The 27,884-nt window shown below is 50.0% G+C and overlaps 1 protein-coding gene across 1 annotated transcript; it reads left to right on the plus strand.

Annotated features, from left to right (window-relative positions):
- Positions 1–1,304: 1,304 nt before the first annotated feature.
- Positions 1,305–27,798, plus strand: Kyat1 (kynurenine aminotransferase 1). The gene is given in 15 exon segments (XM_032902883.1): positions 1,305–1,482; positions 12,997–13,204; positions 16,794–16,852; positions 21,530–21,677; positions 24,920–25,069; positions 25,145–25,231; positions 25,480–25,605; positions 26,006–26,126; positions 26,429–26,505; positions 26,595–26,684; positions 26,780–26,966; positions 27,053–27,132; positions 27,567–27,653; positions 27,735–27,773; positions 27,775–27,798. Coding segments are annotated over 14 exon segments (1,371 nt in total). The 5' UTR covers positions 1,305–1,482; positions 12,997–13,108.
- The last annotated feature ends 86 nt before the right edge of the window (positions 27,799–27,884 follow it).

Below are 27,884 nucleotides of genomic sequence, written 5' to 3' on the forward strand. Positions count from 1 at the left end.
GAGAGGTGTGGCTTAGGCTCCAGGAACCCACATGTACCCAATCTGGGTCCCTCTGCGGTCTTTGCTGAATAGGCTGTGCTTCGTGGCCCCCACACAAAAACCGGCAATCACTTTTGCTTCCTCCCTTGAAGTTCTTTCAAGTAGCAAGTCAAAAACCCAGCAACCTGCCCAGACTCCTGACTCACAGGGCAATCCCCAGAAGCCTCCACTGTCTGCAAAGGCCACTAAAGTGTAAGGAAACTGCTCCTCAGCAAATGAAAACCACTGGGGAGCGGGCAGGTCCCAAATTTTTGGTCCCCTGCCTTGTACTCTACAGACTCTGGGAGACAAGAGGGTCCAGAGTCAACATCCAAAACCCAAACAAGCTATAGAACTGGGAAGACGGGGTCAAGCCACCCCAGTATCTCCTCACAACACTACCCTCCAGTCCTTGCTTCCTCGGGACTGCCACAGAAGATCTTAACCTTCACCAAGTGTATGTCCAGGCCACTTCCACTGTCCAGAACCTCGAAACACTCTCTTATCCTCCTCCCCTCCCTCCAGTGCTGTCTGCTAGTCTGTGTTCCAGAGAGCAGAACACAGTCAGCAGGGGTTGAAAGTATGGCTGCCATCTTTCCAAGGTAGGTCTTTGAAACTTTCAGGTCCTCTAGTCTTCGAAATTTAGCTTCCAATTTCATTGTCCTCTGGCTTCGCAAGCTGTGTTCCTTCAGCCTGGGGACATCACTGCTGACCTCCAGCTCTCCCAACCTCACCTCCCTTTATCTGTCACTCTTGCCCAATGCACACTTGCGACTGGGGCTAAACCAATCGGTCTTTCCAAAGACCGATTGCAAAGACCAGTTCTCCTGCCTCAGGTAGGAAACAGTCCAACAGATCAGGAAAGAGGGAGGAGTTCAAGGAGCCAAGTACTAGGGGAACGCGCCGGGGAGCTGTCCAGAGAACGCCCGGGTGGAACCTCTGGGTAGGAGGCGAGTGCGCGAAGGAGCGCGGATCTGCCAGGGCAAGTGCAGCCTGGGGACCGTGGCGGAAACTCAAGTGAGAGGCACGCACGGAAGCCCCGCGCGCGTGATTGGGCTCAGTGAGGTGACAGCGCGCGCCCCTTTTCATACTCGACCCACTCAACAAGGCCCGCCGCTCTCGGCCGCCACGCAGGCATCCCTAGTCCTGCTTCTGGCTACCCACAGCCAGTCGCGCCGTGGGTCTTTGGCTTCTTGTTTTGTCTGTCACGGTACTTCTTCTTAGGTCTCCGCCCCGGAAGTGATATCACCGAGCGCAAACCGGGGGGTCCCTAAGGCTGTCCCCCGCGTCTTTAAAGGGAACTCGCAGCTTTGCACTGACAGTGCTCTTGAGCCAAGTTGCTTCTGGGCGGAAGTAGCCCATCTAGGGCTTGGCCTCTTTAAAGAAACAGACTTCTGCAACCTTGGGACTACGTTTGGGGTCGCCGGCTATTGGACGGAGCAGCGCAATTGTTAGCTGAAGCAGGTTAGTTCCTGGTTGCTGTGCGATGTTTCTTTCCTCTAGACCGTGTGTTGGACCTGGCTGGTTTCCGAGCGCTATAGCTTTTTGATGCATGTGCTGTTTGTATGTGATGTGTAGCTTCTCTGAAAGAAGGATCTGTCTCCTGAGAAAAACTTAGAGGGTCTTGGCTGCTCTGCACTCAGCCACGGGGCCAGTTAGGCTAGCTCTCTACACCCACGTCCACTCTCCCGAGGTAGACTGTGCTAACGGAGAATTGTCTGCAGAGCCAGCGCCAATAGTCTCTGCGGGTCCTTCTGGGTTCTGTCGGTTCCCGGGCTGCAGGGCAATTGGATTCAAGTACTAATGTGGGACAACTTTCAAGATAACTTAGGTTTAAAAAAAAAATTGACCGGACAGAAAGAATAGCTTTTGGCCCTACTTCCACTGTCTAGAGCTTCGGACAATGGTGTGTGCGCCAACTTTCTGCTAATGTGTATACATTGTTAACTGGTTGACTGGCACAAGGGAACAGAAGTTCTGGACACACTATCGAGTGCACGAGTTTATTCTTCGAAAGAAAAGGATGAAATCATCTGCTGAGTCAATTCCTAAGTGAGTTCAGGTCTCCTCCTAGAGGTCTTGTTGCTTCTCTTTAATGAAGGAGGCACCAGGCTGGGGGCAGTTAGGGGACTTAGTTGGTGGATCACAACCAGCACGGAAGAAGCCGGAAAGCTGAGCACAGGGGGTTTTAGCCTGCTTTAGTCAGATGTGCAAAACCCATGTTCTACCAGGTGTAACACAGGCATGCCGCATGAACTGTAGGAAAAATGGGGCTGGCAAGAGGACTAGCTGAAGGAGAGGATGAAGGAAAGAGAACAGTGACAGTGCCTGGGACTGGACCGTCACCCTTGAACACATGTGACCACAACGGCAGACACTGAATGGCCCCACATTGGCTCTATTTACCGATGGGTGTGGCACGGAGTTTGAGAAAGGATTCCCACAGGTCCTCACTCCCCTCATACCCGCAGGAGGCTTTGAGGACACCAGGTCTCTCCCTCTGCTCCCTGGGAGCCTTAGAACTAATTTTTGGATCCACTGTGTAGTCTAACTAGGTGGTGGAGGAGGGGAGTAAGGGTCTCACAGCGAACAGGACATGTACTGTTTCCACCCTATGTTTCTGTGAGAGCAGCGGACAGCTCGGCAGTCACTTCCTGGGTTGAAAACCTTTGCATAGAACAAGGAACAAGACTGGGCGGAGTCAGAGGGGGAATTCTCCAAGACTGTGACAGAGAAGAGTATAGAAGTCCATCCCAGCCTTCCCTGAGAGTCCTAAGTGTCTAGTTCAAGGTGCACATTGTTAAAGCATGTGCTGGTCAGAGAACTCCAGTCTAGTTTCTATGACACCGTTCTTCATAGCTGAGCCTCCATTCCACCTACTCCTCCGTCTCCACTTTACCTCAGTAACCTCAAGGCCTGACTCCTGATTCTAATCCAGCCAGAGTAGGGGCAGGGGACAGGGGACAGGGGACAGGGGATGTAGGGAGACGACAGAAGCCCACAGGAGACTTAATAGCAACGATGTGTTCTTTACCTTGCCCACCTGCACAGACCTTGCAGTCTGTGTCCCGTCACCGCCACAAACACACACACACACACACACACACACACACACACACACACCCGCCAGCAGCCCTCCTGGTGACAAAAATAAAGGTGTCACCTGTCAGGACTAGAGGCTTTGTCTTCCTGGTTTGTTTTGTTTGGTTTGGTTTGGTTTTGTTTTGTTTTACCAGCTGAGTTCTCAAATTGCCAAGGAACAGTGACACTGAGCTCTTTATTAAGGGCCTGACCCTGCCTCTGTGGCCAAGAGGCCAAATCGCTTTGGCTTAGCTGGAAAAGGCCGGTCCCAGCAGATAGTGGGCCCCATGGACTCCCGGCTCCTGAAGAGTATCTACCCCCTTATGGGTGGTGAGGGGTGTAGGGTGGCGGCTTGAACTGAAAAAAGCTCAGGGAAGGACAGGGACTATCTTTACTTTTGTGAGTCTCTACTTCTGGGTAAGTCATTTCCCTGCTCCAACCCTCATTTTCTCTGTCTAAAAGGTTAGTGGGCTGTTCTCCAAGGTGCCTTCTGGGAACCCTACTTTCTGTTATGTCTGCCCAGGGAGTGAGAGTTCAGTTTTGGTTCAGCATCTTATGGAGGGAACAAGGAACAAACTGCCTGCTATTTGTCACACCTGAGGTTGACACCGATCCCTGTGGGCTGGGAACCTTCAGTCAGAGCTGCAGGAGCCAATTTGTTCTCAGCCCATTCCAAGTTAGGGGCCCCCGGTCTCCATCCTGTCTGGCTTAGCTGTCAGGGGATATTTATAGTATGGAACCTCTTTTTACCGATTAAAAAGAAGGACTGAATTCATTGTTGAACAAGAGACTTGCGGGGAGGTCTTGTGTCATGAAATAGATTTTTAAAAAGGGATTTTACTTTTACTTTTAAGTGTGTGTGTGTGTGTGTGTGCGCGCGCGTGCGCGTGCATGAGTACAGATGCCTGCAGAGGCTAGAGGTATCAAATCTCCCTGAAGGCTGAAGTTACGGGCAGTTGTGAGCCCCCGGGTTTGGGTGCTGGCAATCAAATCTAGGTCCTTTTAATCCATGAGCCCTCTCGATAGTCCTGCAAAATAGTTTTTTTGTGGAAAACTTGTAGGTTTCAGCAGTAATTGGTCTCTTGTTAACTGCTAGTCACTGCATACATACAAGTACCATGGCAGGCATGACCCGGGGTAGACTATAGGTTCGCTTGGTGTGTGTGATGCCAGGGATCAAGTCCACGCTCTTGTACCTGCTGTACTTTCTCTAGTACTTTACAGATGAATAAACTGAGCCCTGACTACCTGTGTCCCATAGCTAGTGCCACAGAGCAAGATTCAGTCTTTTCTCCTTGTCATGGAACGGGGGACAGGTCTTAACCAAGCCTCTCCTGCCCCAGTTCAGTGGGCAGCATGGTTAATGCTGTACTAGTGAGCGGCCATCTCCTGGCAGTCTGAGCTGAACAGGGAAAATGCAAACATTCTTCAAGTGACCAGAGCGCTCTGCCGGGAACAAAAGACTTTGCCTTGAACGCGTAGTGGAGAAGCTACAAACCCCAGGTCCCAGTGGCCCTGATTGACTTAGGTAAGGGAGCATCGTGGTCACCCTGTCTGCACTGCAGCGTGCAGTTATAACAGATATGAAGTTCGCAGAGCCCAGCCTCTGTGGTCTGGGAAGCTGTAGAGGATGGAGCGTCAGCCTTCTCAGGCAGACATCTGAGGAAGAGTTGGGATTTACAAAAAGGTGAGCAGAAGCCTAGCTCAGGCATTCTGGGCTCAGTGGGCTTCGTTTTTTATGCTCTGGGTAACATAAGGGAAATAACCTTCCAGCAGCTGTAGTCCTACTGTGGAACCGAGTCCTACTGCTCACCAGACAGCACACCAGTTAAGTAGGGAAGCAAATACTGGGGCAAGGGCAATGCTTTTGGGTTTTGGGGTGTTTTGTTTTTGTTTCCCGGTTATTTTTAAATTAAATTTATTTTACTTTATTTTTTGAGACAGGGTCTCAGCTGGCCCAAAACTCAGTGTGTAGATCAGACTGATCTCAAACTCACAGAGATCTCCCTGCCTCTGCCTGCTGAGTCCTGGGATTAAAAGCATGAATCACAGTACCTGGTGCGTTTTCTTTAAAAAGGTGTGTGGTTATTTTGTCTGTTTGCACGTCTGTTCATCATGTGTGTGCAGTAATTTTGTAGACCAGAAGACGGTGCTAATCCCTAGGGCTCGAGTCACAGGTGCTTGTGAGCCACCACGTTGCTGCCGTACATCAAACCTGAGCCCTGTGGTAGAGTGACCACCGAGCTGTCTCCAGCCCCGCCATGACTTTAATATTTATTTTTTGACTTTTCCGCACCAGGTTTCTCTGTGTAGCCCTGGCTCTCCTGGAACTTGTTTGTAGATCAGGCTGACCTCAAAGTCAGAGATCCACCTGTCTCTACCTCTGAAGGACTGGGATCAAAGGTGTGCACCACCGCAGTCTGGTGGAAGGTAGAGTTTTGTTTTGTTTTGTTTTGCTGTTTTGGCTTGTCAAGAGATTTTATTCTCTGTTCACCCTAAAGAAAAGGGAACGTGGAAGCTGCGGACTCAGAACCCAGCCAACTCCTGAGGCCAGCCTGGGGTGGCTCTGCACTTGTCTAGAGTCAACACAGCCTACTGGACAAGTATGTACAATGGGGTCAGCAGCCAGGGCACAGTTGGCATCGGTGCCAAGTCACGCCAGGTGGCCGAGGGTCATTCATACGCTTGCTTTCATAAATTGAGGCCGGTGGCCATTATCTGTCTAGCTTCAGGGAGGTGGCCCTCCGATCCCTGCCGTGGTGATGTCTCCCTATTTTACCCAGGCACCTACCCGTGCCGCCCCATGGCAGAGATTCTCTGGTAGGTTGTTTGTACACAGTGTACTCCTGTGTGGCTCTGACCAGCCTGAGACTTGCTGTGTAGACCAGGCTGACTTAGAGCTCGCAGAGGTCTGTATGCTCTGCTCTCAGGTGCTGGGATTAAAGATGTACACCACCACCAACACAGGTGCTTGGCTCTATTCTGTCCATCCATCCGTCCATCCATCTGTCTGTCTACTTCTCTTTAGCTTATTTACGAGTGTTTTCCCTGCATGTATGCCTGTCTTAGTCAGGGTTTCTGTTGCTGCAATGAAACACCATGGCCAAAAAACAAGCTGGGGAGGAGAGGGGTTTGTTGGACTCACACTTCCGCATCACTGTTTATCATTGAAGGAAATCAGGGCAGGAGCAAAGCAGGAACCTGGAGGCAGGAGCTGATGCAGAGGCCATGGAGGGTGCTGCTCACTGGCTTGTTCCCCGTGGCTTGCTCAGCCTGCTTTCTTATACAATCCAGGACCACCAGTCCAGGGGTGGTACTACCCACAATGGGCTGGGCCCTCCCACATCAATTAGTAATTAAGGAAACACAAGGGGGAAAAAAAGGAAAAAAGGAAAAAAAAAATCCCACTTCTGAGGGTGGGGATGGGGAGGGCGGGTTTTTCATGTCTTCAATTCCAGCATTTGGGAGGCAGAGGCAAGGGGTTCTCGGTGAGTTAGAGTCCAGCCTGGTCTACAGAGCAAATTCCAGGATAGCCAGGGCTACACAGAGGAAACCCTGTCTTGAACCCTCCTCCCCCCCAAAAAAAAGAAAGAAAAAGAAAGAAAGAGAAGAAAGAAAGCTGCCTAGACACCTGCCTATAGCTTAATCGAATTGAGGCATTGCCTCAAATGAAGCTCCCTCTCTCCAGTGACTGTATCTTGTACCAAGCTAATGTCAAGTTAGCCAGCGCAACGTCTGTACCACATCCACAGATGCCAGTTACAGATGGCTGTGAGCCTCCATGTGGCTGCCGGGAACTGAACTTGAGTCCTCTGGAAAAGCAGCCAGTGCTCTCAATTACGGAGACATCTCTCCAGACCCTTATTTAATTTGGGGTTTGTTTTTTTTTGTTTTGTTTTTTTATTTTTTAGAGACAGTCTCACTTTGTAGCCCTGGCTGTCCTGAAACTCACTAGGCTGGCCTCACGCTCAGAACTCCACCTGCCTCTGCCTACCAAGTGCTAAGACTAAAGGTGTGCACCACCACCACCCAGCTCACTTCAAAATTTGTAATAATGCCACCCCCCGTGTGTGTGTGTGTGTGTGTGTGTGTGTGTGTGTGTGTGTGGTGTGTGTGTGTGTGTGTGGTGTGGTGTGTGTGTGTGTGTGTGTGTGTGTGTGAGTGTGTGTGTGTGTGTGTGTGTGTGTGTGTGGTGTGTGTGTGTGTGTGTGTGTGTGTGTGTGTGTGTGTGTGTGTGGTGTGTGTGTGTGTGTGTGTGTGGTGTGTGTGTGTGTGTGTGTGTGTGTGTGTGTGTGTGTGTGTGTGTGTGTGTGTGTGTGGGTGTGTGTGTGTGTGTGTGTGTGTGTGTGTGTGTGAGTGTGTGTGTGTGTGTGTGTGTGTGTGTGTGTGTGTGTGAGTGTATGGGCTGTGATGATAACGTTATAGATCTGATCATCGCCTAGGAGTGCACCTGGTTGTCCTAATTCAACTCGAATTAAAATGCTTAAGGCTGTTCCTACTATTCCTGCTCAGGCTCCAAATAATAAATAGAGGGTTCCGATATTCTTGTGGTTAGTTGAAAAGAGTCAACGGTTTATGAACATAGGTAAAATGTGTGTGTGTGTGTGTGTGTGTGTGTGTGTGTGTGTGTGTTCGAGTGTGTAGATTTATGCTAAGAGGTGAGGTGAGGGCATCAGACGCCCTGGGGCTAGACTTCCAAGTGTTTGTGAGGCGTCTGAAGTGGGTGCGAGAAACCACACCTAGGTCCTCTGGAGGAGCAGCATGTAGTCCTAACCTCTGACCTCCCCAGCCCACTCCACCTCCACCCTTTCACCCCACACCCTGTGGATTTTACATCCCATCAAATTCTTCATGATTTTGAGTTAAGTATTCAGGCTTATGCCACTGTCAGCACAATAGAATTGTGACCAACAGTCCCTCAGGCCTGTGAGGTATCACTTCTCATTCATAACCCACTATCCTACCCCAATCCAACCTCAGACCATCATTCATTTACTTCAAGTCTCTGTGGAGTTCAAAGCCTTGCTAAAAATAGAGCCCAGATCCACTGATGCCAGACAACACTTTACCAGCAACCATGTCAGAAGATGGCTCAGGTAAAAGGCTTGCTGTGTAAGCATGAGGGCCTGGGTTCGATTCCCAGTACCGGTGTAAGAATAAACCTTGGGGTTGGGGATTTAGCTCAGTGGTAGAGTGCTTGCCTAGCAAGCGCAAGGTCCTGGGTTCGGTCCCCAGCTCCGAAAAAAAGAAAAGGAAAAAAAAAAAAAAAACAAGAATAAACCTGGCACACCTGTAGTGCTTCCCAGGGAGGGGGAGGCCACCTGGGGGGCTGCTGAGGAGTGACACCTTAGGTTAGCCTCTCCCCCCACACAGCCACACACTGCTCCTGTACACACATACGCACACACCGAACACACACTTACAAATCAAAACTGTGTGCAAGTCTGTAAGTCCCCAAATCCAACCCAGAGAAGCCAGGGTTTATAATAGAGCCTCTCCAAACACTCCTCGGCATAATCATAACCATTCGCTATAATAAGCAGGCCTCGCCGCACCATTCCCATAAGGATAATTGCAGCTGTCCAGATCTAGTTAAGTAATCCTGCTCTCAAGAACACAGTTCAAATGTCAGTGACGGTGTAAAGTTAATCACTGACAGTTACACAACATGAACTTTGAAGTCAGTTCTTCCCCAACAGACACGGATTTCAAGGAAGGACAGGTTGCAGGATGACAGGTTGCATGGGAGTGGCGACTAGTCATGTCAGGCCCCTGCTTCCCGTCGGGGCGGATTAGTCACTGTGTTTGTTCAGGATCAGGCAGCAAAGCTTGCTGTCAACGAGTGATAAAACCAGGGGTTCCATGTAGCGTTTCCAAAATGGAGGAGCAGAGGAGAGTTAGCAGCAGAGACACGGGAGAGCACAGTTGAGCAAGGGACCTGGATCCCTGCATCTGCTTCCACCAGTTGCTGGATGGAGCGAGCTTCTCTGATGGTGATTACTTCAGCCTCCTATTTATGAGGAGAGCAGAATATCATTAGGAATCATTTATTTTGGAGGGGATCACTGAGACTGATATGACAACCAGGGAGCCTGTATTGGTCTAACCTAGTCTTTCTACCTATATTTTATAGTTGTGTAGCTTGGTGTTTTTGTGGGGCTAACATGCAGCAGGGAGAGGGGGGCTATTTCTGACCACGTTTGCCTGCTTTTGGGACCCCTGTCCTCCTAGGTTGCCTGGACTAGCCTTAATATGAGGGGAGGCGCAGGTCTTATTTCAACTTGATATGCCGTGTTTGGTTGATATCTCTGGGAGGCCTGCCCTTTTTCTGGGACTGGGAAGAGAGGAAAATGTGGTCAGGATGTAATATATCAGAGAATAAATTAATGAAAGAATGAACACAATAATCTCACACGACTACACGTATGAACTAAAGTAGCAAAACTCTGAGCTAAGCATGGTGGACACCAATAACCCTCGGGAAGCTGGAGCAGGAAGATTGAAAATGTGTTTGTTATGTGCATGGGTACTTTGCACCCAGGCCTGTGTACTGCAGGCCTGAAACACAAGGCCAAAAGAGGGTGTAACTAGAGTACAGACAGTCCTGAGCTCCCAGTCTAGGGCTGGGAATCGAACCCCTGTCCTCCTCAAACGTGGACAATACTCACAACCACGGAGCCATCCCTCCATCCCCGATTGCAACTTTGAAGTCCACGTGGGCTACATAATGAGATCCTGCCAAGTACAGGTGGGTAGAGTGCAGGTCTGGGATCCCTGTGCAGGTCTGGGATCCCTGTATTCGGGGTGCAGAGACAAGAGGCCAGATTGGCCTACACACTAACTGCAAAATCAGCCTTGGCTACGCAGAGGACAATGTGTTATTAGAATTGCGGTGTCCCTGCCTGATGCTGGTGTTTTTGTTTCCTGGCTCATGTCCTGCCAGTGCCCTGGTCACTCTGTGTGAGTATCAGCTTCTCCCCAGTAATCTGTTCTTCTATGCTGAGACCCGACACTCTCTTCTTTTTTTTTTTTTTAAAGATTTATTCATTTATTATATATAAGTACACTGTAGCTGTCTTCAGACACACCAGAAGAGGGCATCGGATCCCACTACAGATGGTTGTGAGCCACCATGTGGTTGCTGGGAATTGAACTCAGGACCTCTGGAAGAGCAGTCAGTGCTCTTAACCGCTGAGCCATCTCTCCAGCCCGAGACCCGACACTCTTCTCCAAACATGTATAGGGCTGTGATAAGTTGTGATAAATATTTTATAATGACTCTCTCTCTCTCTCTCTCTCTCTCTCTCTCTCTCTCTCTCTCTCTTCTTTCTTTGTTTTTCCTTCCTTCCTTCTGTCTTCCTTCCCGCCTCTCTGTCTCTTTTCTGCCACATACGCATATGCCCGCCCCACTTTGGATCAGGGTCTTAGTATTATAGCCCAGGCTGTCGGCAAATTTGTGATCAATGAATGTTGAGATCACAGGCATGTATGACACACCAGCTGAATATTTCACTTTTGTGGCTTCCAGATACAGACTTGCCTGTGACCTAGTGATTCCATTTGTACATTTATTCTAAAGAAATCAAATCTGATGTCCAAGTTTTTTCTGCTATGGCCTGCCGGAGCCTGAACTAGCAAGAGAGCAACCACCGGGGTAAATGCCAGGGTACCCGTGGGAACCGGTCACTCCACCTTTTGCTTTTTTGTTTTTGTTTTTGTTTTGTTTTGTTTTTACTGTAACACAGGATGTTGACAGACATGAGAGCAATAAAGTTCTTCAGCCAATGGGTTCATTATTTCATTATTTTTTGTTACTATTTCTATGCGGTGCTGGGGACTGAACATTCAAGTTCATGTGGCAGAAGCCTGAGCCCCACCACTGAGCTGCATCACTGCCCTACAGCAGCGTCATCCATGATAGTTAAAATGTAGAGTGGGGGCTGGAAGATGGCTCAGTGGTTAACAGTACTTGCTAGGTTCAGTTCCTAGCACCCACAGGATGGCTCACGTCCCCCTGTAATAGCAGTACTGGGATTTACTATGCCTTACTCTGTCCTACACACACACACTGAGTGCAGACAAACACGCAAAATAAAAATAAATACATCTTTTTAAAGATGTGTAGAAAATAATCCCCAATTCACCAATGTGTGGATAAAGCAGAGTACAGTCGTGCAGTGAGATGTCCCCACATGCTGCACTATGGGTGACTGTCGCCATGCTGTACATGCTCACACGGGGCCACACATTCCACAATGGCTCTCATGTGAAGAACCCAGCACCAACCAACACTGAGGTGACTGCTCAGCAGGAGGGTGCACAGGGGGGACAGGAAGTGAGTATTTGGTTTGTGAGATTTTTTTTTTTAATAATTAAACAGTTGCTGACTACCTGACATGGGTGCTGGGAATCAAACTTGGTTTCTCTGGAAGAGCAGCAAGTGTTCTTAGCCTCAGAGCCACCTTTCCAGTCCCAACCATCTTTAAGTATACAATTCAATGACACTTAGTAAACTCGGTGTTATGCAGCTATCAATCGTATGTAGAGTAAAAGCCTTTTATCCCAGTGCTTAGAACATAGGCCAGGTGCTCCCACGCCCTGTCTCCTGGTGTTGTTTCAATAGCAGGCTGAGTAAACACCTTTTGCCTGAGGGAGAACTTGGGTGTCATTTCAGGCCAGTGTTAATGTCCAGTTGATCCAACAGTATGTGTTGAAGACTGTGTTTTCCTTTAATTATCCTGGCCTTTGTAGGAGCAATCATCTGTGAGCATGGCAGTTGATTTGAGAATTGTTGGTTCCAATACATTCATAGTCTGCAGGTCTGTCCTTTTATCATCATCACCGTCATCATCATCATCATCATAATCATTTTATTCGTTTACATTTCAAATATTCCCCCTTCCCATTTACCGTTCCTAAAACTCCCCATCCCATTCTCCCCTTCCCCCTCCCCTTTGCCTCCATGAAGGTGCCTCACCAACCACTCACCCACTCCAGCCTCAGCACTCTAGCATCCCCCTACCCTGGGGCATCAAGCCTCCACAGGACCAAGGGCCTCCCCACCCACTGATGTCAGAGAAGGCCATCCTCTGCTACATATGTGTCTGTGTCCATGGATCCCTCCATGTATACTCTGGTTGGTGGTTTAGTCTCTGGGAACTCTGGGGGGTCCGGTTAGTTGATACTGTTCCCTTTGGGTTTATTATTACTATTATTATTATTTTATTTTTTGGTCCCCTCACCTTTGTCCTGTATCAGGTTTTGAAATTGGGTGATGTGACGCATCCGACCTTCTCAGAGTTGTCTGTAGGTTTATGGTGCACTGCAGGCTTCTTGGTTTTGCTTTGTCTTGTTTGTTTTGCTTGTTTTGTTTGTTTTTTAAGGCAGATCCTATTCTATAGCTCAGGCTGGACTAGAACTTGGTGGTGATCCTCTTGCCTCTGCCTACCCAGGGCTGGGGTTATAGACTTGCACCACTACATATCTGCCCGACAGACTTTTTCTTTTCTTTACATTTTCCTTATGTGGTTTCTGTCAGTGTGAGTTTGTGAGCTGGAGCTCTGCTGTCATTTACCAGGTTCCTCAGTCCCATGTGGCAATCCAAAGATGGGACCCAGGCTAGGTTTGTTGTCCTGCTAGCAGGAATGCTGGGTGTGTGAGTGCACGTGTGCAAGTGCGTGTCCATGTGTGATTTCAGAATTGGAGCAGGAGTCTGGGTTCATGCTCCCTGTGTTGCTAGCATCTGTCAGTGATCTTCACCTAGGTCATTTTGCCTTTGGAGGTGATTAGAACTCTAAATGTCATTGCATGTGACTAAGGTGACTGAGGGGAAGAGTCAGGCAATAAAGTGCCTGGCAGCAGCTCAGTGCACAGCGATTCTGTTGTTGTTGTTATTAGAACTGTGTGTGGGACTCAGGCCCTGGCTTGGAGCCATTTTCTGGCCTAGGCTGTCTGCCCTTCTGTCCTCTGGAGGGGAAGCCTGCAGTGCCTGTGGACCTACCTCAGAGGCATGTTCAGGAGTGCAGCAGCCCTCTCGGTGCACCTGATGTGGCCACTCTGGGGAAGGAAGGCTGGAGCCTCACTCACCCGGTGCTTGCACCAGTCTGTAAGTGTCCTGCATGGCACTCTACCATGTTCACAGCCCTGGGGGTGAGGGGTCCTGGGGCCTGGCTTGGTCCTGCTTTTAAAGCTGTGCATGAGCTGGCTCTCCCAGACCTTTCCAGACTGCAGCTGTCTTGTCCCCTCCCTTGCTCTGCTTCTCTCATTTGGGACTTAGCTCTGCATGGATGCTTGTATGTCGGCTGCTGCTGCCCATGGTTGTACAGTGCCCCGCCCAGCACATAGTACATAGTGGATATTAATAATGCATCATAGTCGGCCACTGTGTTATACACAGCTTAGAACAGTACTGTACCCTGATTCATCCATGTACTGATTGCCATTCACAAAGGCCACCCTGGAGTTTCCCAAATTTGTGGAAGAACATTAAGTCTCTTCCTCAAGGCCATTCAACTCCACTCATTTCTGTTCATCTGTAAGTGTGTGTCCCCCCCACCCTGCACCCTCCCACCCCAACCTAATCTCCCCTATGCCATCCCTCTGTCCCTCCCACATTCCACTGTCAGGCCTCATCCATCTCATCCATATTCTCTCCTCTGCCCCCCTCCCATCCCCAGGTGAATAGCCACCTGGTGCACCTGGCTTTACAGGGTGTCCACAGGGAGAGGCTCTGCTGCTGTGACCTGGGGGACCCATGAAGCATAGGTTGGAGACAGGGGCAAACTGAGAAAAGAGGCAGTGTGACAAGCACTTGTTAGAATCCATCAAACACCGGAAAAAGAGCCAGAGATACAGCAATGGGGCTGGAGAGAAGGCTCCTCAGCTGAAGGGACCTGCTACTAGTCTTGGTGATGCGAGTTCCATGCCTGGGACTCACGTAATGGGAGCTAAGGATCAACTCCTGCAAGATGTCCTCTGACCTCCACACACACATGCTGTAATGTGCAAACGCCCTGAAAATAGATAAGCTTCAACTTACATAAAAACCTAAAACCCAACCAATCAATAATGTGAAGTCAGCACACATTACTAAACAGATCCACACAAAATCCAGAAAGCAGAGAGAGAGATAGGAAGAGGCTCTGGGAGGCCCTGGGTGACTCCCTTCCTACAAGTGTCACCCCTCCTAGGCACAAGCAGAGTATGTGTGCATAGATATATACGTATTAGGGGATTTCTGTTCATTTATTAAATGCATGGTGTCACGTAGCACTGCCTGGCCTCAAACTCACAGTGTACATGACCCTCTGAGCCTCCTGTTTCCGCCTCCAAAAAGCTGGGATTACAGGTCTGTGCCATCATGCCTGGTTATGCAGTGCTGGGGATAGGGCTCCCAGGAAGCAAGCCCTCTGCCCACTGAGCTCCAGACCTAGATATTTAAAAAAAAAAATGCTTGTGTTGGTGGTGCACACCTTTAATCCCAGCACTTTTGAGTCAGAGGCAAGAGAACCTCTGTGAGTTCGAGGCCAGCCTGGTCTACAGTTCAAGTTCCAGGACAGCCAGCAGTACACAGAGAAACCCTGCTTCCAAATAACAAAATAAATAAAATAAACAAAAACACGAAACAATTAGCAATCCTGTTTTTGCAGCCTGTTCCACTGATATCAGTCTATTGTGTCACTGACCATTCTTTTACCCTGCAATTGTTTCCTACGTTTTTTCATCATAAAAATCAAGCACTTGGGGTTGGGGATTTAGCTCAGTGGTAGAGCACTTGCCTAGGAAGCACAAGGCCCTGGGTTCGGTCCCCAGCTCCGAAAAAAAGATCCAGAAAAAAAAAAAAATCAAGCACTTAGATGGACAGTGGTTCACATCTGGAACTCCAGCGCTTGGAATGACAGGCTTGGCTGAGGCTAGAACACTGCTGTGAGTTCGAGGCCATCCTGAACCTCAGTGCAAAGTTCATCCAGAACTACAAAGGGACACCCTGTCTCAAAACACAGTAGCAATCACAGAAGTAAAATACTTATCCAAGCTTGATGGCTCATACCTTAAGTCTCAAGACGTGGAAGACTGAAGCAGGAGGATTCCCACAAGTTTGAGTCAGCCTATGCTAAAGAGAAAGAATCCTGTCTTAAAAAGAAAAAAAATTGGACTGAAGACATGGCTCAGCGATTAAGAGCACTGGATGTTCTTCCAGAGGTCCTGAGTTCAATCCCAGCAACCACATGGTGGCTCACAACCATCTGAAATGGTATCTGATGCCCTCTTCTGTGTGTCTGAAGACAGTGACAGTACAGTGTAGTCACATACATAAAATAAATTAAAATTTTTAAAAAAAAATAAAAAAGAAACACTGAAAAAAATCAAAGAAATTTTATTTTATAAAATTTGAAAAATATTTTCAAATATTTTTGGAAGAAGCAGGAGGATCTCTATGAAAGGCTAGTCCTGTTTACATAGTGAGTTCCAGGCAATCCAGGGATACATAGAGAGAACTTGTCTCAAAAATTAAAAAAATTGGAGCCGTAGAGAAAGCTCAGTGGTTAAGAGCATTGGCTGTTCTTCCAGATGACCCAGGTTCAATTCCCAGGGCCTACTTGGCAGCTCAAGCTGTCTGTAACTCCAGTTCTAGGGGATCTGTCAACCTCACATCAGTGCATAAAAAAAAATAAATACATTGAAAAATAATAAATAAGGAAGAAAAGGTAAAATATCTGCTAACCCATATATCAAGGAAAATTAACCCTGACATTATGGTTGTAATGAGGAAGTCTCAGGACCACCCTGTTCTGAGCTCAGTAGTCTACACTGTGAGTACTGGCCATGACATCATCCGGGAGTCAGCGGAAGGGCAGGGCACAGAGCTGGCAAAGATGCTGTGGGCCACACTCCAACTATTCTCATCCCCTGGAGTCTCAGACTGCTGAGAAGCCATACACACCACACATGGCCCGAGGCTTCTCCAGGGCGGGGCCTGGTGCCAAGACTGTTGGCACCAGGGCTGTGACAGGGTCTGCACTAGCTTCTCTGAGCCTCTGTGTGCCTCTTGTCCTCCCATGCCTTGTGGGTACCATGGGAACTTAGCAGATCTTGACCCACTATCATGGTTTTCCATTGACTTCCAAGCATGGGAGTGACCTAGCTTTGCTCCCTCCTGGGTCTGGGTAAGCAACCCTCTTACCAGAGGTCGAAGTTGGCCTGGAAGCAGCAGTCCTGAGTCCTGCTGTGTGACCTTGAATCCATCACCCTTGTGTCCACTGTGTCCCTGTGTCCTCATCTGTACAAGGAGCCTAGGCAGATCATTCGAAGTGTGTGTCCAAGTCTAGGAAGACCTTTGCCAGTCCAAGTGCCCATTGTAGCATCCTTCTCCTTCACACTCCTCTTCCCAGCCCTTCAGGGGTCATCTGTAACCTGGCCATCGGGGCTCTGCCTCAGGACACACAGAGTCAGGACTGGTGGGCTCCCCTCTCAGATCCTCCCTTAGGTGGGTGGTAGAGGCTGGAGCCCTTCCAGGAGTCAGCAAGGGTAGCTGGGAGAACAGGTCCCAGCTAGCTGGGCCATCTGAGCCTGGGTCTCCGCCCATTTCAGGAAAGCAGAGGGTGGGGCTATGACCTTAAAAGTAGCTGTCCAGGGCTTCTCACAACACCACAGCAGGAAGATTCTCACACTGGACTTCCCTTCTCTGTACCCAGCTCACCATGGCCAAACGGCTGCAGGCTCGGAGGCTGGACGGGATAGATCAAAACCTCTGGTGAGCTGACGGGCTGGGGATGTGTCTGGGTGTCTCTTCTCCCATGGGCCGACAATCTCTGATTGTAGTAACTCAGTGTATCCAGAACGTGTGTGACAGTCACAGCACAGGAGAGGCAAGACAGTGGCTACCCTCAGATCTCTTGAGTGCCACCCACCTGGCTAGGCAGGAGACACTGCTACAAACTAGAGATTGTTTTCTCTCCTGAAGGGCCTGTGGGCTAGCACGGCTCCAAATCCGCAGCAGCCATGGCTCCCCTGGGACGATAACTGAGCTTTGTACCTATGGCTTCCATACATCTGGGTTCATTCAGTTGGAAACCAAAAGCATTTTTTAAAAAAAAGCATCCCTGGGCTGGAGAGATGGTTCAGTGGGTATGAGGACCTGTGGCATCTGCTAGAGTAGCTACCTAGGTTCACATTCTAGCACATACTATTGTTACAACTGGGGCATAGCCATGTCTCATTGTAATTCTAGTGCTGTGAGAAACAAACAGGAGGGCTGCTGGGGCTTGCTTTGCTGCTCAGCGCCCTACCTCCAGGTTAGAGAGAGAATTTATATCGAAGGGATAGGAGGGTCATAGGTCGAGACACTAGCCCGCCTCCTCTGGGTTCTACACGCATGTTCATGGCTACAGACACCAAACACACACACACACACACATGCTGTACACACATACACATGTGTACACTCACAAAAGGGAAAATGTATGCCCTTACTGAACACAAAGACAGTTCTTCTTGCCCTCAGTCACTAAGAGCTGATTACAAGGCACATTCAGTGACAGGCATTGAGTATTCTAGGGAGGAACTATGTGGAAAGACAGGGACAGATCCACCAGACCTGCCTAACATGGGCAAGGCTCTGGGATTTATGCCCAGCATGGGGGGGAAAAAAAGGACGTGGGAAGAGCGCTCGGATCTATGCAAATGCTATGCAAATCCAGAGATTGGATATCTGCCAATTTGGATATCCTGGATGCAGCCGGTCTGAAACCCATTTCTCCACAAATACTAAGGGGCAGCCTTCATTTTAGTTCATAGGTGCTTTAGGATAAGCTAAGCTAAGAAAGTTTGCTATGGAGACTGAGGAGATGGCTCAGTGGTTAGGTGCTTGCTGTGCAAGCATGGGGACCAGGGTTCAGATCCCCAGAACCCAGGTAAATCATGGCTCCCTGTCTGCAATGCCAGCTTTGAAAGACAGAGACAAGGGGTCCTCAGAGCAAACTAGCTGGCAGACAGGACTAGTCATATTGACAAGCTCTGGGCTTGACTGGGAGACCCTGTCTCATTTATAATGTGGAAAATCAATGGAGAACAATGCTTAACATCAATCTTAGTCCTCCACCTGCACACACACACACACACACACACACACACACACACACATTCACACCTGTGTGCCCACACATCCAGACATGCATTTACACAATTCACACCACAGACATATACATGACAATGGAATAGAAGAGGAAAGTATGATACAGGCCAGTATTTCCTCCCCAGCCCTGGGGAGGGGACCCAGGACTCCAGGTTAGTGCACTAACACAGTTAGGATGTGGAAGGACAGTGTGCATGTTGTCGTTAGTGTTACAGTGAATACAGTGGAAATGTGTCTGAAAGCGTTCATAAATCTCCTTCTCCTTCTGTACATTCAGCCAGGTGCAGACAGAGCTGCATACCTGGAAACGTTCAGGGATGCGTGTACTCATCAGGGCTTTCTGGAGGGTCAGAACGGATACGGGGTTTATTAGGCTGTGGTTTAACGAACCAATAATGGCTGACTACCAACAAAGTCCAGGAATCCATAGCCGTGCAGTCCAGGAGGCTCGGGGCTCAGCTGCTCTTCAGCTTATGCCGGACTCCACAGCCAGTGAAGGAACGGACTCGCCGGGGAGAGCAAGCAGCTTCCCTCTTCTGTGTCCTATAGGCGGCCAGCAGAAGGCGTGGCCCAGACTAAACACCTTTAAACATCTTCCCACCCCAAAAGATCCAGACTAAAGGGGGGTCTTCCCTCAAATGATTTAACTGAGGAAAAATCCTCCCGGGCGTGCCCAGCCACCTGAACTTTGGTTAATTCTAGATGTAGTCCATTGACAACCAAGAACTGCCATCCATAGCCCTCCCAGTCACAGGACAGACTCTGGAGTCAGCTGAACTGAGGAGTCACAGGTCCCTGAGCAACAACCCAGGAACCTTGCTTTAGGGGGTGGGGGACAATACTGGGTATGATGACACCTACCCATAATCCCCATGGTCTAGAGGCTGAGGCACGTGCCAGCCTCGGCTACATAGTTCCAGGACAACACAGCACAACAAACAACCCAAGTAGTCAGACATAGGAGCTCATGACGATACCCAGCAGTTAAGAAGCAGATGAATCTCACTGAGTTTGAACTCTACAATGAGAGTTCCAAATAAGCCAGAATTACACAGTGAAACTCTTTTTTCAAAACCAAACAAGGGCTAGAGAAATGGCTCAGCTGTTACCAGGGCTTACTGCTCTTGTAAGGAACTGGATTGCAATTCCCAGAACCCACATTAGGTGGCGCACCACTGCCTGCAACTCCAGCTCTAGGGAATCTGACATCCTCTTCTGGCTTCACATAGGTAGATACACCTGAATTAAATTAAATATCTTAAAAGATTGAAAAATACTTAAATAAACAATTGGACAGATATAGTGGCAAATGCGTGTAACCCTAGCACTCGAGAGTCAGAGGCAGGAGGATGGTGAGTTTGGTGCCAACCTGGGCTTCATAGTGAGTTCTAGGCCAACCTGGGTTACAAAGAGAGACACCATCTCAAGGGGGAAAAGTGATTTTGATTTTTGGTTTTAGAAAAAGTGGGGACCACCTTTCTTTCAGACTTCCCTATGGGCAGCATTTATGTTTTACAAAGTTCCCCAGATGTCCTGTGGTCAGAAACTGGGGAGCCATGCCTGGGGATCCTGCTGCTTCTGGCTGTCCTCTGGGGTCGCACTGGACCACAGATCTTTTAAGTGGCTGGTCATGCACACAGCTGTAGTGAAAGAGGAAGGAAGTCTTGCCCTGCAAAGCCACAGAAAAAGACAGACCCACTGCCCTCCCATCTGTGGGGCCACACATCAAATAGTGATATAGCTGATTGACACACACACTCATACACACTCTCTCACAAACACACACACACTCAGTCATACACACTCACACACACACAGACAACACACACACACGCACACACACACAATCACTCACACAATGCACACACACAGAGACCACACACTCACACACACATACTTACACACATACACTCACACACAGAGACAACAGACACACACACTCACTCACACACATGCACACACACAGAGACCACACACTCACACACGTACACTCAGTCATACACACTCACACACATACACAAATAACACATACATACTCACACACAAGCACACACACTCACACACATACACATACACATAGGCATGCACATACATACACACATTTGTGCGCGCGCGCGCACACACACACACACACACACACACACACACAGACACCATTTGTGGGAATCACACACCAGGTAGTGCTGAAGCTCATATGTCCTGTCCATGGTCCTGCCATGTTGCACAACAACAGGGCTTAGACCCCGGCCCAGACACATGTTGTGGTCTATGCTTGTGACTGTTTGTTTGGGACTGGAAAGATGGCCTATTCAAAAAAGTGGTGACCTCTGAGGCGTGAGAGCCTGAGTTTGGGTCAGCTAATTGTGGTGGTGCTCCGCTGTAAGCCCAGCACTGGGAAAGCAGAGGCAGGCGGATCCCTAGAAGTTTAGTGGCCAATTAGTCTAGTCTACTCAGTGGAATTCCAGAGCAGCGAGACACCTTGGCTCAAACCAAAACATAGAAGGAGGCAGAGGAGGAGTGACATCCAGGGTTCTCCTCTGACCGTCACATGCACACTACATACACGCACTCGATGGCACACACACATCCTGATTCCCAAAAGCTCCTCCTGCGGTCACTCAACTCCCCAGAGCAATGCACAGGACTCAGAGACTGTGTTCCACTGACCTCACAAGCTTATTGAGAAGGCCATTGCCAAGATAGAAAGCAACAGCCTGTCATTGTCTTGCACTCACCTCTGTCCTCAGACTGGCCCAGACCACAGGCAGTCACACAGGCCACGGGGTGGTGAAGTGAGCCCAGAGTTTCACACTGTGCTGGGGACCGGTATGTAACAGGTTAGGACATCCTTTGGGTTCTCCCAGTAATGCATCACCATGCCCCACTCAGCAGACGTCTCTAAGGTCGAGGATTGGCCAGTGGGTGGAGCTTTGCCTGGTTTGCCCTCCAGCCAAGTGGAGAAAAAAAAAAAAAAGACAAATGGAGAGCTAGTTAGGGGAAGAGAGAACAGGCTGTAGACTATAGCGTGACAAGCCAGAGTCTCCCGCTTGCCAACCACAGTTTTGGATATAAATGTTTCACACCATAGTCATGGTCAAAGTTTGAAGTCTCCCAGGCTGAGCCAGATGATTGGCACAGGACCTGGCCACCTTAAAACACAGGATCCACACATGTGTTGATAGAGGCGTGTTATCTTTCCAATTGTCTCATGTCTGTCCATCCTTACCTGCAAACAAGAACAGGTACCCCTGGGGAAACAGGGGGCCCCCCGGGGGCTGACTTTCTATTTGTTGACAGGGTGGAGTTTGGCAAACTGACCAAGGAGTATGACGTCGTGAACTTGGGTCAAGGCTTCCCTGACTTCTCACCTCCGGACTTTGCAACGAAAGCTTTTCAGCAGGCTACCAGTGGGAACTTCATGCTCAACCAGTACACAAGGGCATTTGTGAGTTTCCTGCCTCTCCTGAAGGTCCTGGGGAACAGGCACTGATGTAGCCCAAGTGTCAAGGCTCATGGGACAGAGCCCAGTTTAGGATCCCTCAGTTACTGAGAGTCCCCTGTCCTGTACCTCAGGTCCCAGGGCAGAATGCACATCAGGACCCTGCATGATCAAAGCATCTGACCAGGGCTGTGAGAAAGGAAGAGGTGGCACATGATAGTGGGAAGGGAGCTTCCTGGAGGTGGTACCTCAAACAACCCAGGAAAGACAGCCTGCTGTTTGCAACAGACTAAGTCCCAGAAGCTCTGTGAGGAACCACACAATAGGCAGTGGCCAACACTGGACTAGAACAGTGCTTTTTGTTTTGTTTTGTTTTGAAGACAGGGTTTCTGTGTGTAACCCTGGCTGTCCTGGTACTCTCTCTCTAGACCAGGCTGGCCTCTAATTCACATACATCCACCCGCCTCTGTCTCCCAAGTGCCGGATTAGAGGCGTGAGTCACCGCTGCTGGCTAGAACAGTGCTTAAATTTAAATCTTAAATTTGCAATCTCAGCATCACCTGGAGGGAATTTCCCAACATTCTTTGTGATGATGCTTACTATTCTTTGCCTTGAATGGACTCATCATGTATGTAATATAATGTAAGTTGATGGCGTCCTTGAGGAATGTATCCTCCCAGTCAAAGCCTCAGCCCTTTTATCCTTTAAAACCCGCAGCCCAGGGCCTGGGGGTGCCAAGCACTGGTTGTGCCGATGAGCTGTGTGCAGCTCCTCTCTCCTCTTTTAGCATCTCATGCATCAGTGTGGTGTTGACACCATTCCCTCCTTCCTCTGCCTCCCTGTGTGCCCAGCACTCCCTCTCAAACTCACCAGCTCTTCTTCAATTGTCATAGTTACAACATGTACAAGAACATACCAAATGCAGACGCCATTTAAAATTCCTACTGTGTAGTATTTAGGCTGACCACTTGAGATTAGATACCCTATCAGGGGCTCACGACTGGAAACGAGTGGTTCTCTCAGAAGTCAGTGATTGGGTGGTGCCTGGTGACCGGGCCATATCCTTCCATGTTGGCATCCCAACTGGTTTTATCCTGGTGCAGTTTTTGTTTAGGCCAGGATATTGTTGAAATTCCATGGGTGTGGCTTCTTTGTCATGTACAGAAGACACGGTCTCTCAGCCAACCTCCTAGTCCCTGGCTCCTACAGTCTTCCCACCCACTGCTCTGTGATGTTCCCTGAGCCGTGGGTGTAGGAGTTCCTTTGTAGTTGTGTCAGGTGGAGGTTTGTTCTCCGTACTTCCCTCACACCTTTTAATGACTGGTTCTCCTCTGTTACCCAGATGAGCCATGTCCTAATTACCCTGTCCACATGAGTGGGCCGCTTCCCATGTCTGCTATAAACACCACCAGTTTATCTTTAAAAGCATACATTTCTTTGTTATTTCTAATCATGTGTGCTTGTGTGTGGGTCTGTGCACATGAGTGCAGGTGCCCCTGAAGACCAGAGGGGCAGATCCCCCTGGAGCTGAAGTTACAAGTGGTTATGCAGGTGCCTCATATGGGTGCTGGGAATTGAACCCAGGTCCTCTGAAAGAGCAAGATGTGCTCTTAGCCACTGAGCCGTCTCGCCATCCCTTAGGATAAACTTGCAGGTAAAATTAATGACTTGAAAGTCAAATGTGGTGGCACGCGCCTTTATTCCTGGCATTCAAGAGGCAGTGGCAATTGGATCTCTGTGAGTTTGAGGTCACCCCGGTATACATAGGCAGTTCCAGGCCAGCCAGAGCCACATACTGAGACACCCCCCCACAAATAATGAAGGCTGCATACATTTAAATGTGGTAGACAAGTCTTGGTAAACTGTCCATGACTTAGGCTTACTCCTTGACATCCTACCAAGAGGCTGATCTCAGAGAAACCTAGAAGATGCTTTGCTTAAGCCAAAAGATAAAAGGCACCGTCATCTTTGATGGCGGAGCATTCGTGTGTCATGCCTAAGCCCCGTGTCTAATTTGCAGAGGTGGGGACAGGCAGCCTGGGGAAGCATGAGCAGTCAGTCCTTCCTGTCACCTCAGTGTCTCCGGGCTGCTCTGCTCTGGCTACTTCCTTTTGATTCGGACACAGTCCTCTTCCAGTATGCACCACTAAGTTCAACAGCTCCCTGACTCTATTTATTCTTCCACCAGGAGGTGCATCCTTAACTCCATGTTTTGGGAGGGTGCGTGAAGGAGGAGGCATCTCTGTCCCTCACGATTGCGTTATTTGTGCCTCTGTCTTCTGTCTGGCACTCTAGGGCACCGCTTAAGTTCTAGCCGTTCATTTACTCACTTGGCTGTTGGACCTGTCTTCTCCCCTCTCTCGGTGGCTCCTGACTGCTCATGCAGAGAGCCCACCCCTCTCATGCTGCCACCTCCAGGACTTTACCACCGTGAGGGCTATTTCCTCAAACTCTGTCCTGTGGGTGCCAAGCCTCTCAGTGTTCAGTCAGCATGTGTCAGTTCAGGAGAGGTAGGGGCCAGCCAAACAGCTCAGACACTTGCCACCAAGAATGACATGAATTCGGTCCCTAGATCCCACATGGTAGGCAGACAGAGCCACTTTTAAATGTTGTCCTCTGACCACTGTATGTGTAATATTGTACCTATGTGTGCGCATGCTTGCACACACACACACACACACACACACACACACACACATGATAAATAATTTTTTCGTTGAGGTAGGGTCTCTCTATGAAGTCCTTACTCTCCTGAAACTCTCTCTGTAGACCAGGCTAGCCTCAAACTCAGAGATCTGCCTGCCTCTGCCTCCTGAGTGCAGGGCTTAAAGGTGTTCTCCACCCTGCCCCGCCAAATAAATGTTTTGTTCTTCGTAAGTTGTTTAGAAAGGAAAAAATAAACCTTGCTATTCCCGCACCTCATTCTCTATGACCTTGGGCAAGACAGTTCCTCAGGCATTCTATTTTGTACTGCACCCCAACAATAATCTGTGGCTCCAGGGCTGCGGTGGCACAAATGTGCCCCAGGCACTCAGGGAAGTGTGGGTTCCTGTTGCCCTGCTGTGCTGGAGGAGGAGGCGGACACAATGTCAGCTTCTCCACATGCCAGCTCTGGGAGTGACTCCATGGCCCAGGCTGCTGGCGGAGACTGAGCCCAGGAAAGCTGGCTTTGCTGGAAAGTGCCGGGTGCAGCTGAGCTGGAGGCTAGGGCGATCCTGGGTGCCTGACCATGCTGTCCTGGCTGGCAGGGTTACCCACCACTGACAAACGTCCTGGCAAGTTTCTTTGGCAAGCTGCTGGGACAGGAGATGGACCCACTCACGAATGTGCTGGTGACAGTGGGTGCCTATGGGGCCTTGTTCACAGCATTTCAGGCCCTGGTGGATGAAGGAGATGAGGTAAGAGGTGATGCCTGAATGGGAGGGAGGGGCTCAGGACAGTGCTGACCCCAGATAACCTGATCCTTGACCCAGGTCATCATCATGGAACCTGCTTTTGACTGTTATGAACCCATGACAATGATGGCTGGAGGTTGCCCTGTGTTCGTGACTCTGAAGCCGGTAAGGAATGCTGGGTGGTTATGGGTAAGCAAAGACTGGGAAAGGATCCTGGGAGGTATGGGTCAGCTGACGGACCTAAGGTATGAGCTGGGCTAAATCCTGGGACAAGGGACAAGGGAAAGGAGTCCTCTGAACTTAGAGGCTGGAGGTAGAGTCCAGAGCTGAGAGCAGAGACAGGACAGATGCGAAAGGAGATGAGTTGAAGTCAGGAAAATAAATCCTGCTGCCCCTCCCACCTCCTTCTGCAGAGCCCTGCTCCTAAGGGGAAACTGGGAGCCAGCAATGATTGGGAACTGGATCCTGCAGAACTGGCCAGCAAGTTCACCTGCACCAAGGTCCTGGTCTCAACACACCCAACAACCCCTTTAGGAAAGGTACCAGAATCCATTAGGAGACCTCTGCAAGCACACTTTTCCTTGGTCTTGCGTGGACTCTCCCAGTTTCCTTGCATGAAGTGGGAAGGCTGAATACCTGAAACTCTGAGGACCAATCCTCCCAGAGATGTGAAGGCTTGGGTGCATGGGCTGAGGGCCTTGGCACTTCCTGGTAGCTTTGAAACAGTGGCTTTATCTGTCTGTGCAGTGGGATCCAGACATAGCCACTCCCACAAGGTCAGGATTGCAGAGGTAGATGCAATATGGACCAATGTTGTATCTCAATATTGCAAAGAGATGATTCAGAGAAGCCCTGAGACCTGGTAAGGTCTTGTGCTCTGAGCAGGCTCTGCACTTGGGGACAGTCCCAGCTGCACACCTGTGACCTTGGCCCCCACAGGTATTCTCTAGGATGGAGCTGGAGCTGGTGGCTAATCTGTGCCAGCAGCACGATGTCGTGTGCATCTCTGATGAGGTCTACCAGTGGCTGGTCTATGACGGGCAGCAGCACGTCAGCATCGGTGAGCCGGGCCTGACCCAGCATCCCCTGGACACCTGAGTAGGGCTTGAGCCCAAGCTGGGAGCAACCTAGGCCTGGGGACCAGGCCCTGGGGGTGTGGAACTGAGCACTGGTGTGACTATGGGCAGGACTTCCCCTCCCTGAGCTCTGAGGAAGGCAGTAGCCTCTGCTTCCCAAAGGAAATGTAATGGGTCCTGCACCAACAGCTTAGTGGATACCAATCCTCAGTTAGAGACTGCTTGTCCACAGGCCCTTCCCTCCACCTTGCCCATTTCAGCATTGGCTCTTCTTGGCCCTGGGTAGCCAGCCTCCCTGGCATGTGGGATCGGACCCTGACCATCGGCAGTGCAGGCAAAAGCTTCAGTGCCACTGGCTGGAAGGTAAGTGTGAGCACGTGGCAGGCAGCAGCATCGGGAGGACTGAGAAAGGGCTCCTCTGGTCCTGAGGACCCTGCTGTTTTCCGGTCTAGGTGGGCTGGGCCATGGGTCCAGATAACATCATGAAGCACCTGCGGACAGTGCACCAGAATTCTATCTTCCACTGCCCCACCCAGGCCCAGGTGAGAAGGGCAGGAAACCCCATGGTCTGGGAAGGTGGCCAGGAAAGCCCCCAGACAGGTCATAGCTGACCCATCTGTCTGTCTGTCCTGTCCAGGCTGCAGTAGCCCAGTGCTTTGAGCGGGAGCAACAGCACTTTGGACAACCCAGCAGCTACTTTTTGCAGCTGCCACAGGCCATGCAGCTGACCCGAGACCACATGATCCATAGCCTGCAGTCAGTGGGCCTCAAGCCCTGGATCTCCCAGGGGAGCTACTTCCTCATTGCAGACATCTCAGACTTCAGTGAGTGGGCCTGGCCACGTCACTCAGGATTTGGGAAGGTAGCAATGTTGACCAGGACTCATCACAAACCTCTTTTGTTGCCCCAGAGAGCAAGATGCCCGACCTGCCTGGAGCTGAGGATGAGCCTTATGACAGACGCTTTGTCAAGTGGATGATGAAAAACATGGTAGGGCCAGCAGATGTAGTTGTACGGGTCCTGTGCTTAGTGTAGTCAGGGGACGCCAGCCAAACCTTTCCCATGACTCCTGATACAAGGCTGCCTGCAGAGCCTTTTTCTCCCTTGCACAAAAAGCCATGCTGGCCCCAGGAGGCCCTGCCCTTCTCTGAGCCTGGCCTTCCCTCTTAAGCAGTGAGCATCTGGCCCATCTGCTCCGCTCACCCTGCTCAAACCTCTGAGGTTCCAACAAAGTTCTTCCCAGCTCTGCCAGGCACAGAGTCTGTTCCGTCTGTTCCCTGGGAAGAGCCCAGTATGAAACCCTGGGATATCTCTCCTGACCAGCCCAGGAGATGGAGGGGACACACCCAGCCTTACTGTCTGTCCCCTGAGCTGATGTCTTAGCTCTCAAGGCTTGACACAGACATGGTCTTCCTCATCCCCAGGGCTTGGTGGGCATCCCTGTCTCCACATTCTTCAGTCGGCCCCATCAGAAGGACTTTGACCACTACATCCGATTCTGTTTTGTGAAGGTGAGAGAAAGTTGGGAGAAGGCCGCTGGGCCTGGATAGCCACTGGTTGGGGCAAGAGAAGACTCGGTGTATATCTTGCAGGACGAGGCCACACTCCAGGCCATGGATGAGAGACTGCGCCAAGTGGAAAGAGCTCCAACCCTGAGGGAGGCTGCCCTCAGCCCGCCTCCAACACAGGCCTCAGCTATGCCTTAGCACAGGGGATGGCACTGGAGGGCCCAGCTGTGTGTG

Source organism: Rattus rattus, chromosome 5 (genome assembly GCF_011064425.1).
Source record: "Rattus rattus isolate New Zealand chromosome 5, Rrattus_CSIRO_v1, whole genome shotgun sequence".
In the NCBI taxonomy this organism is placed as follows: Eukaryota; Metazoa; Chordata; class Mammalia; order Rodentia; family Muridae; genus Rattus; species Rattus rattus.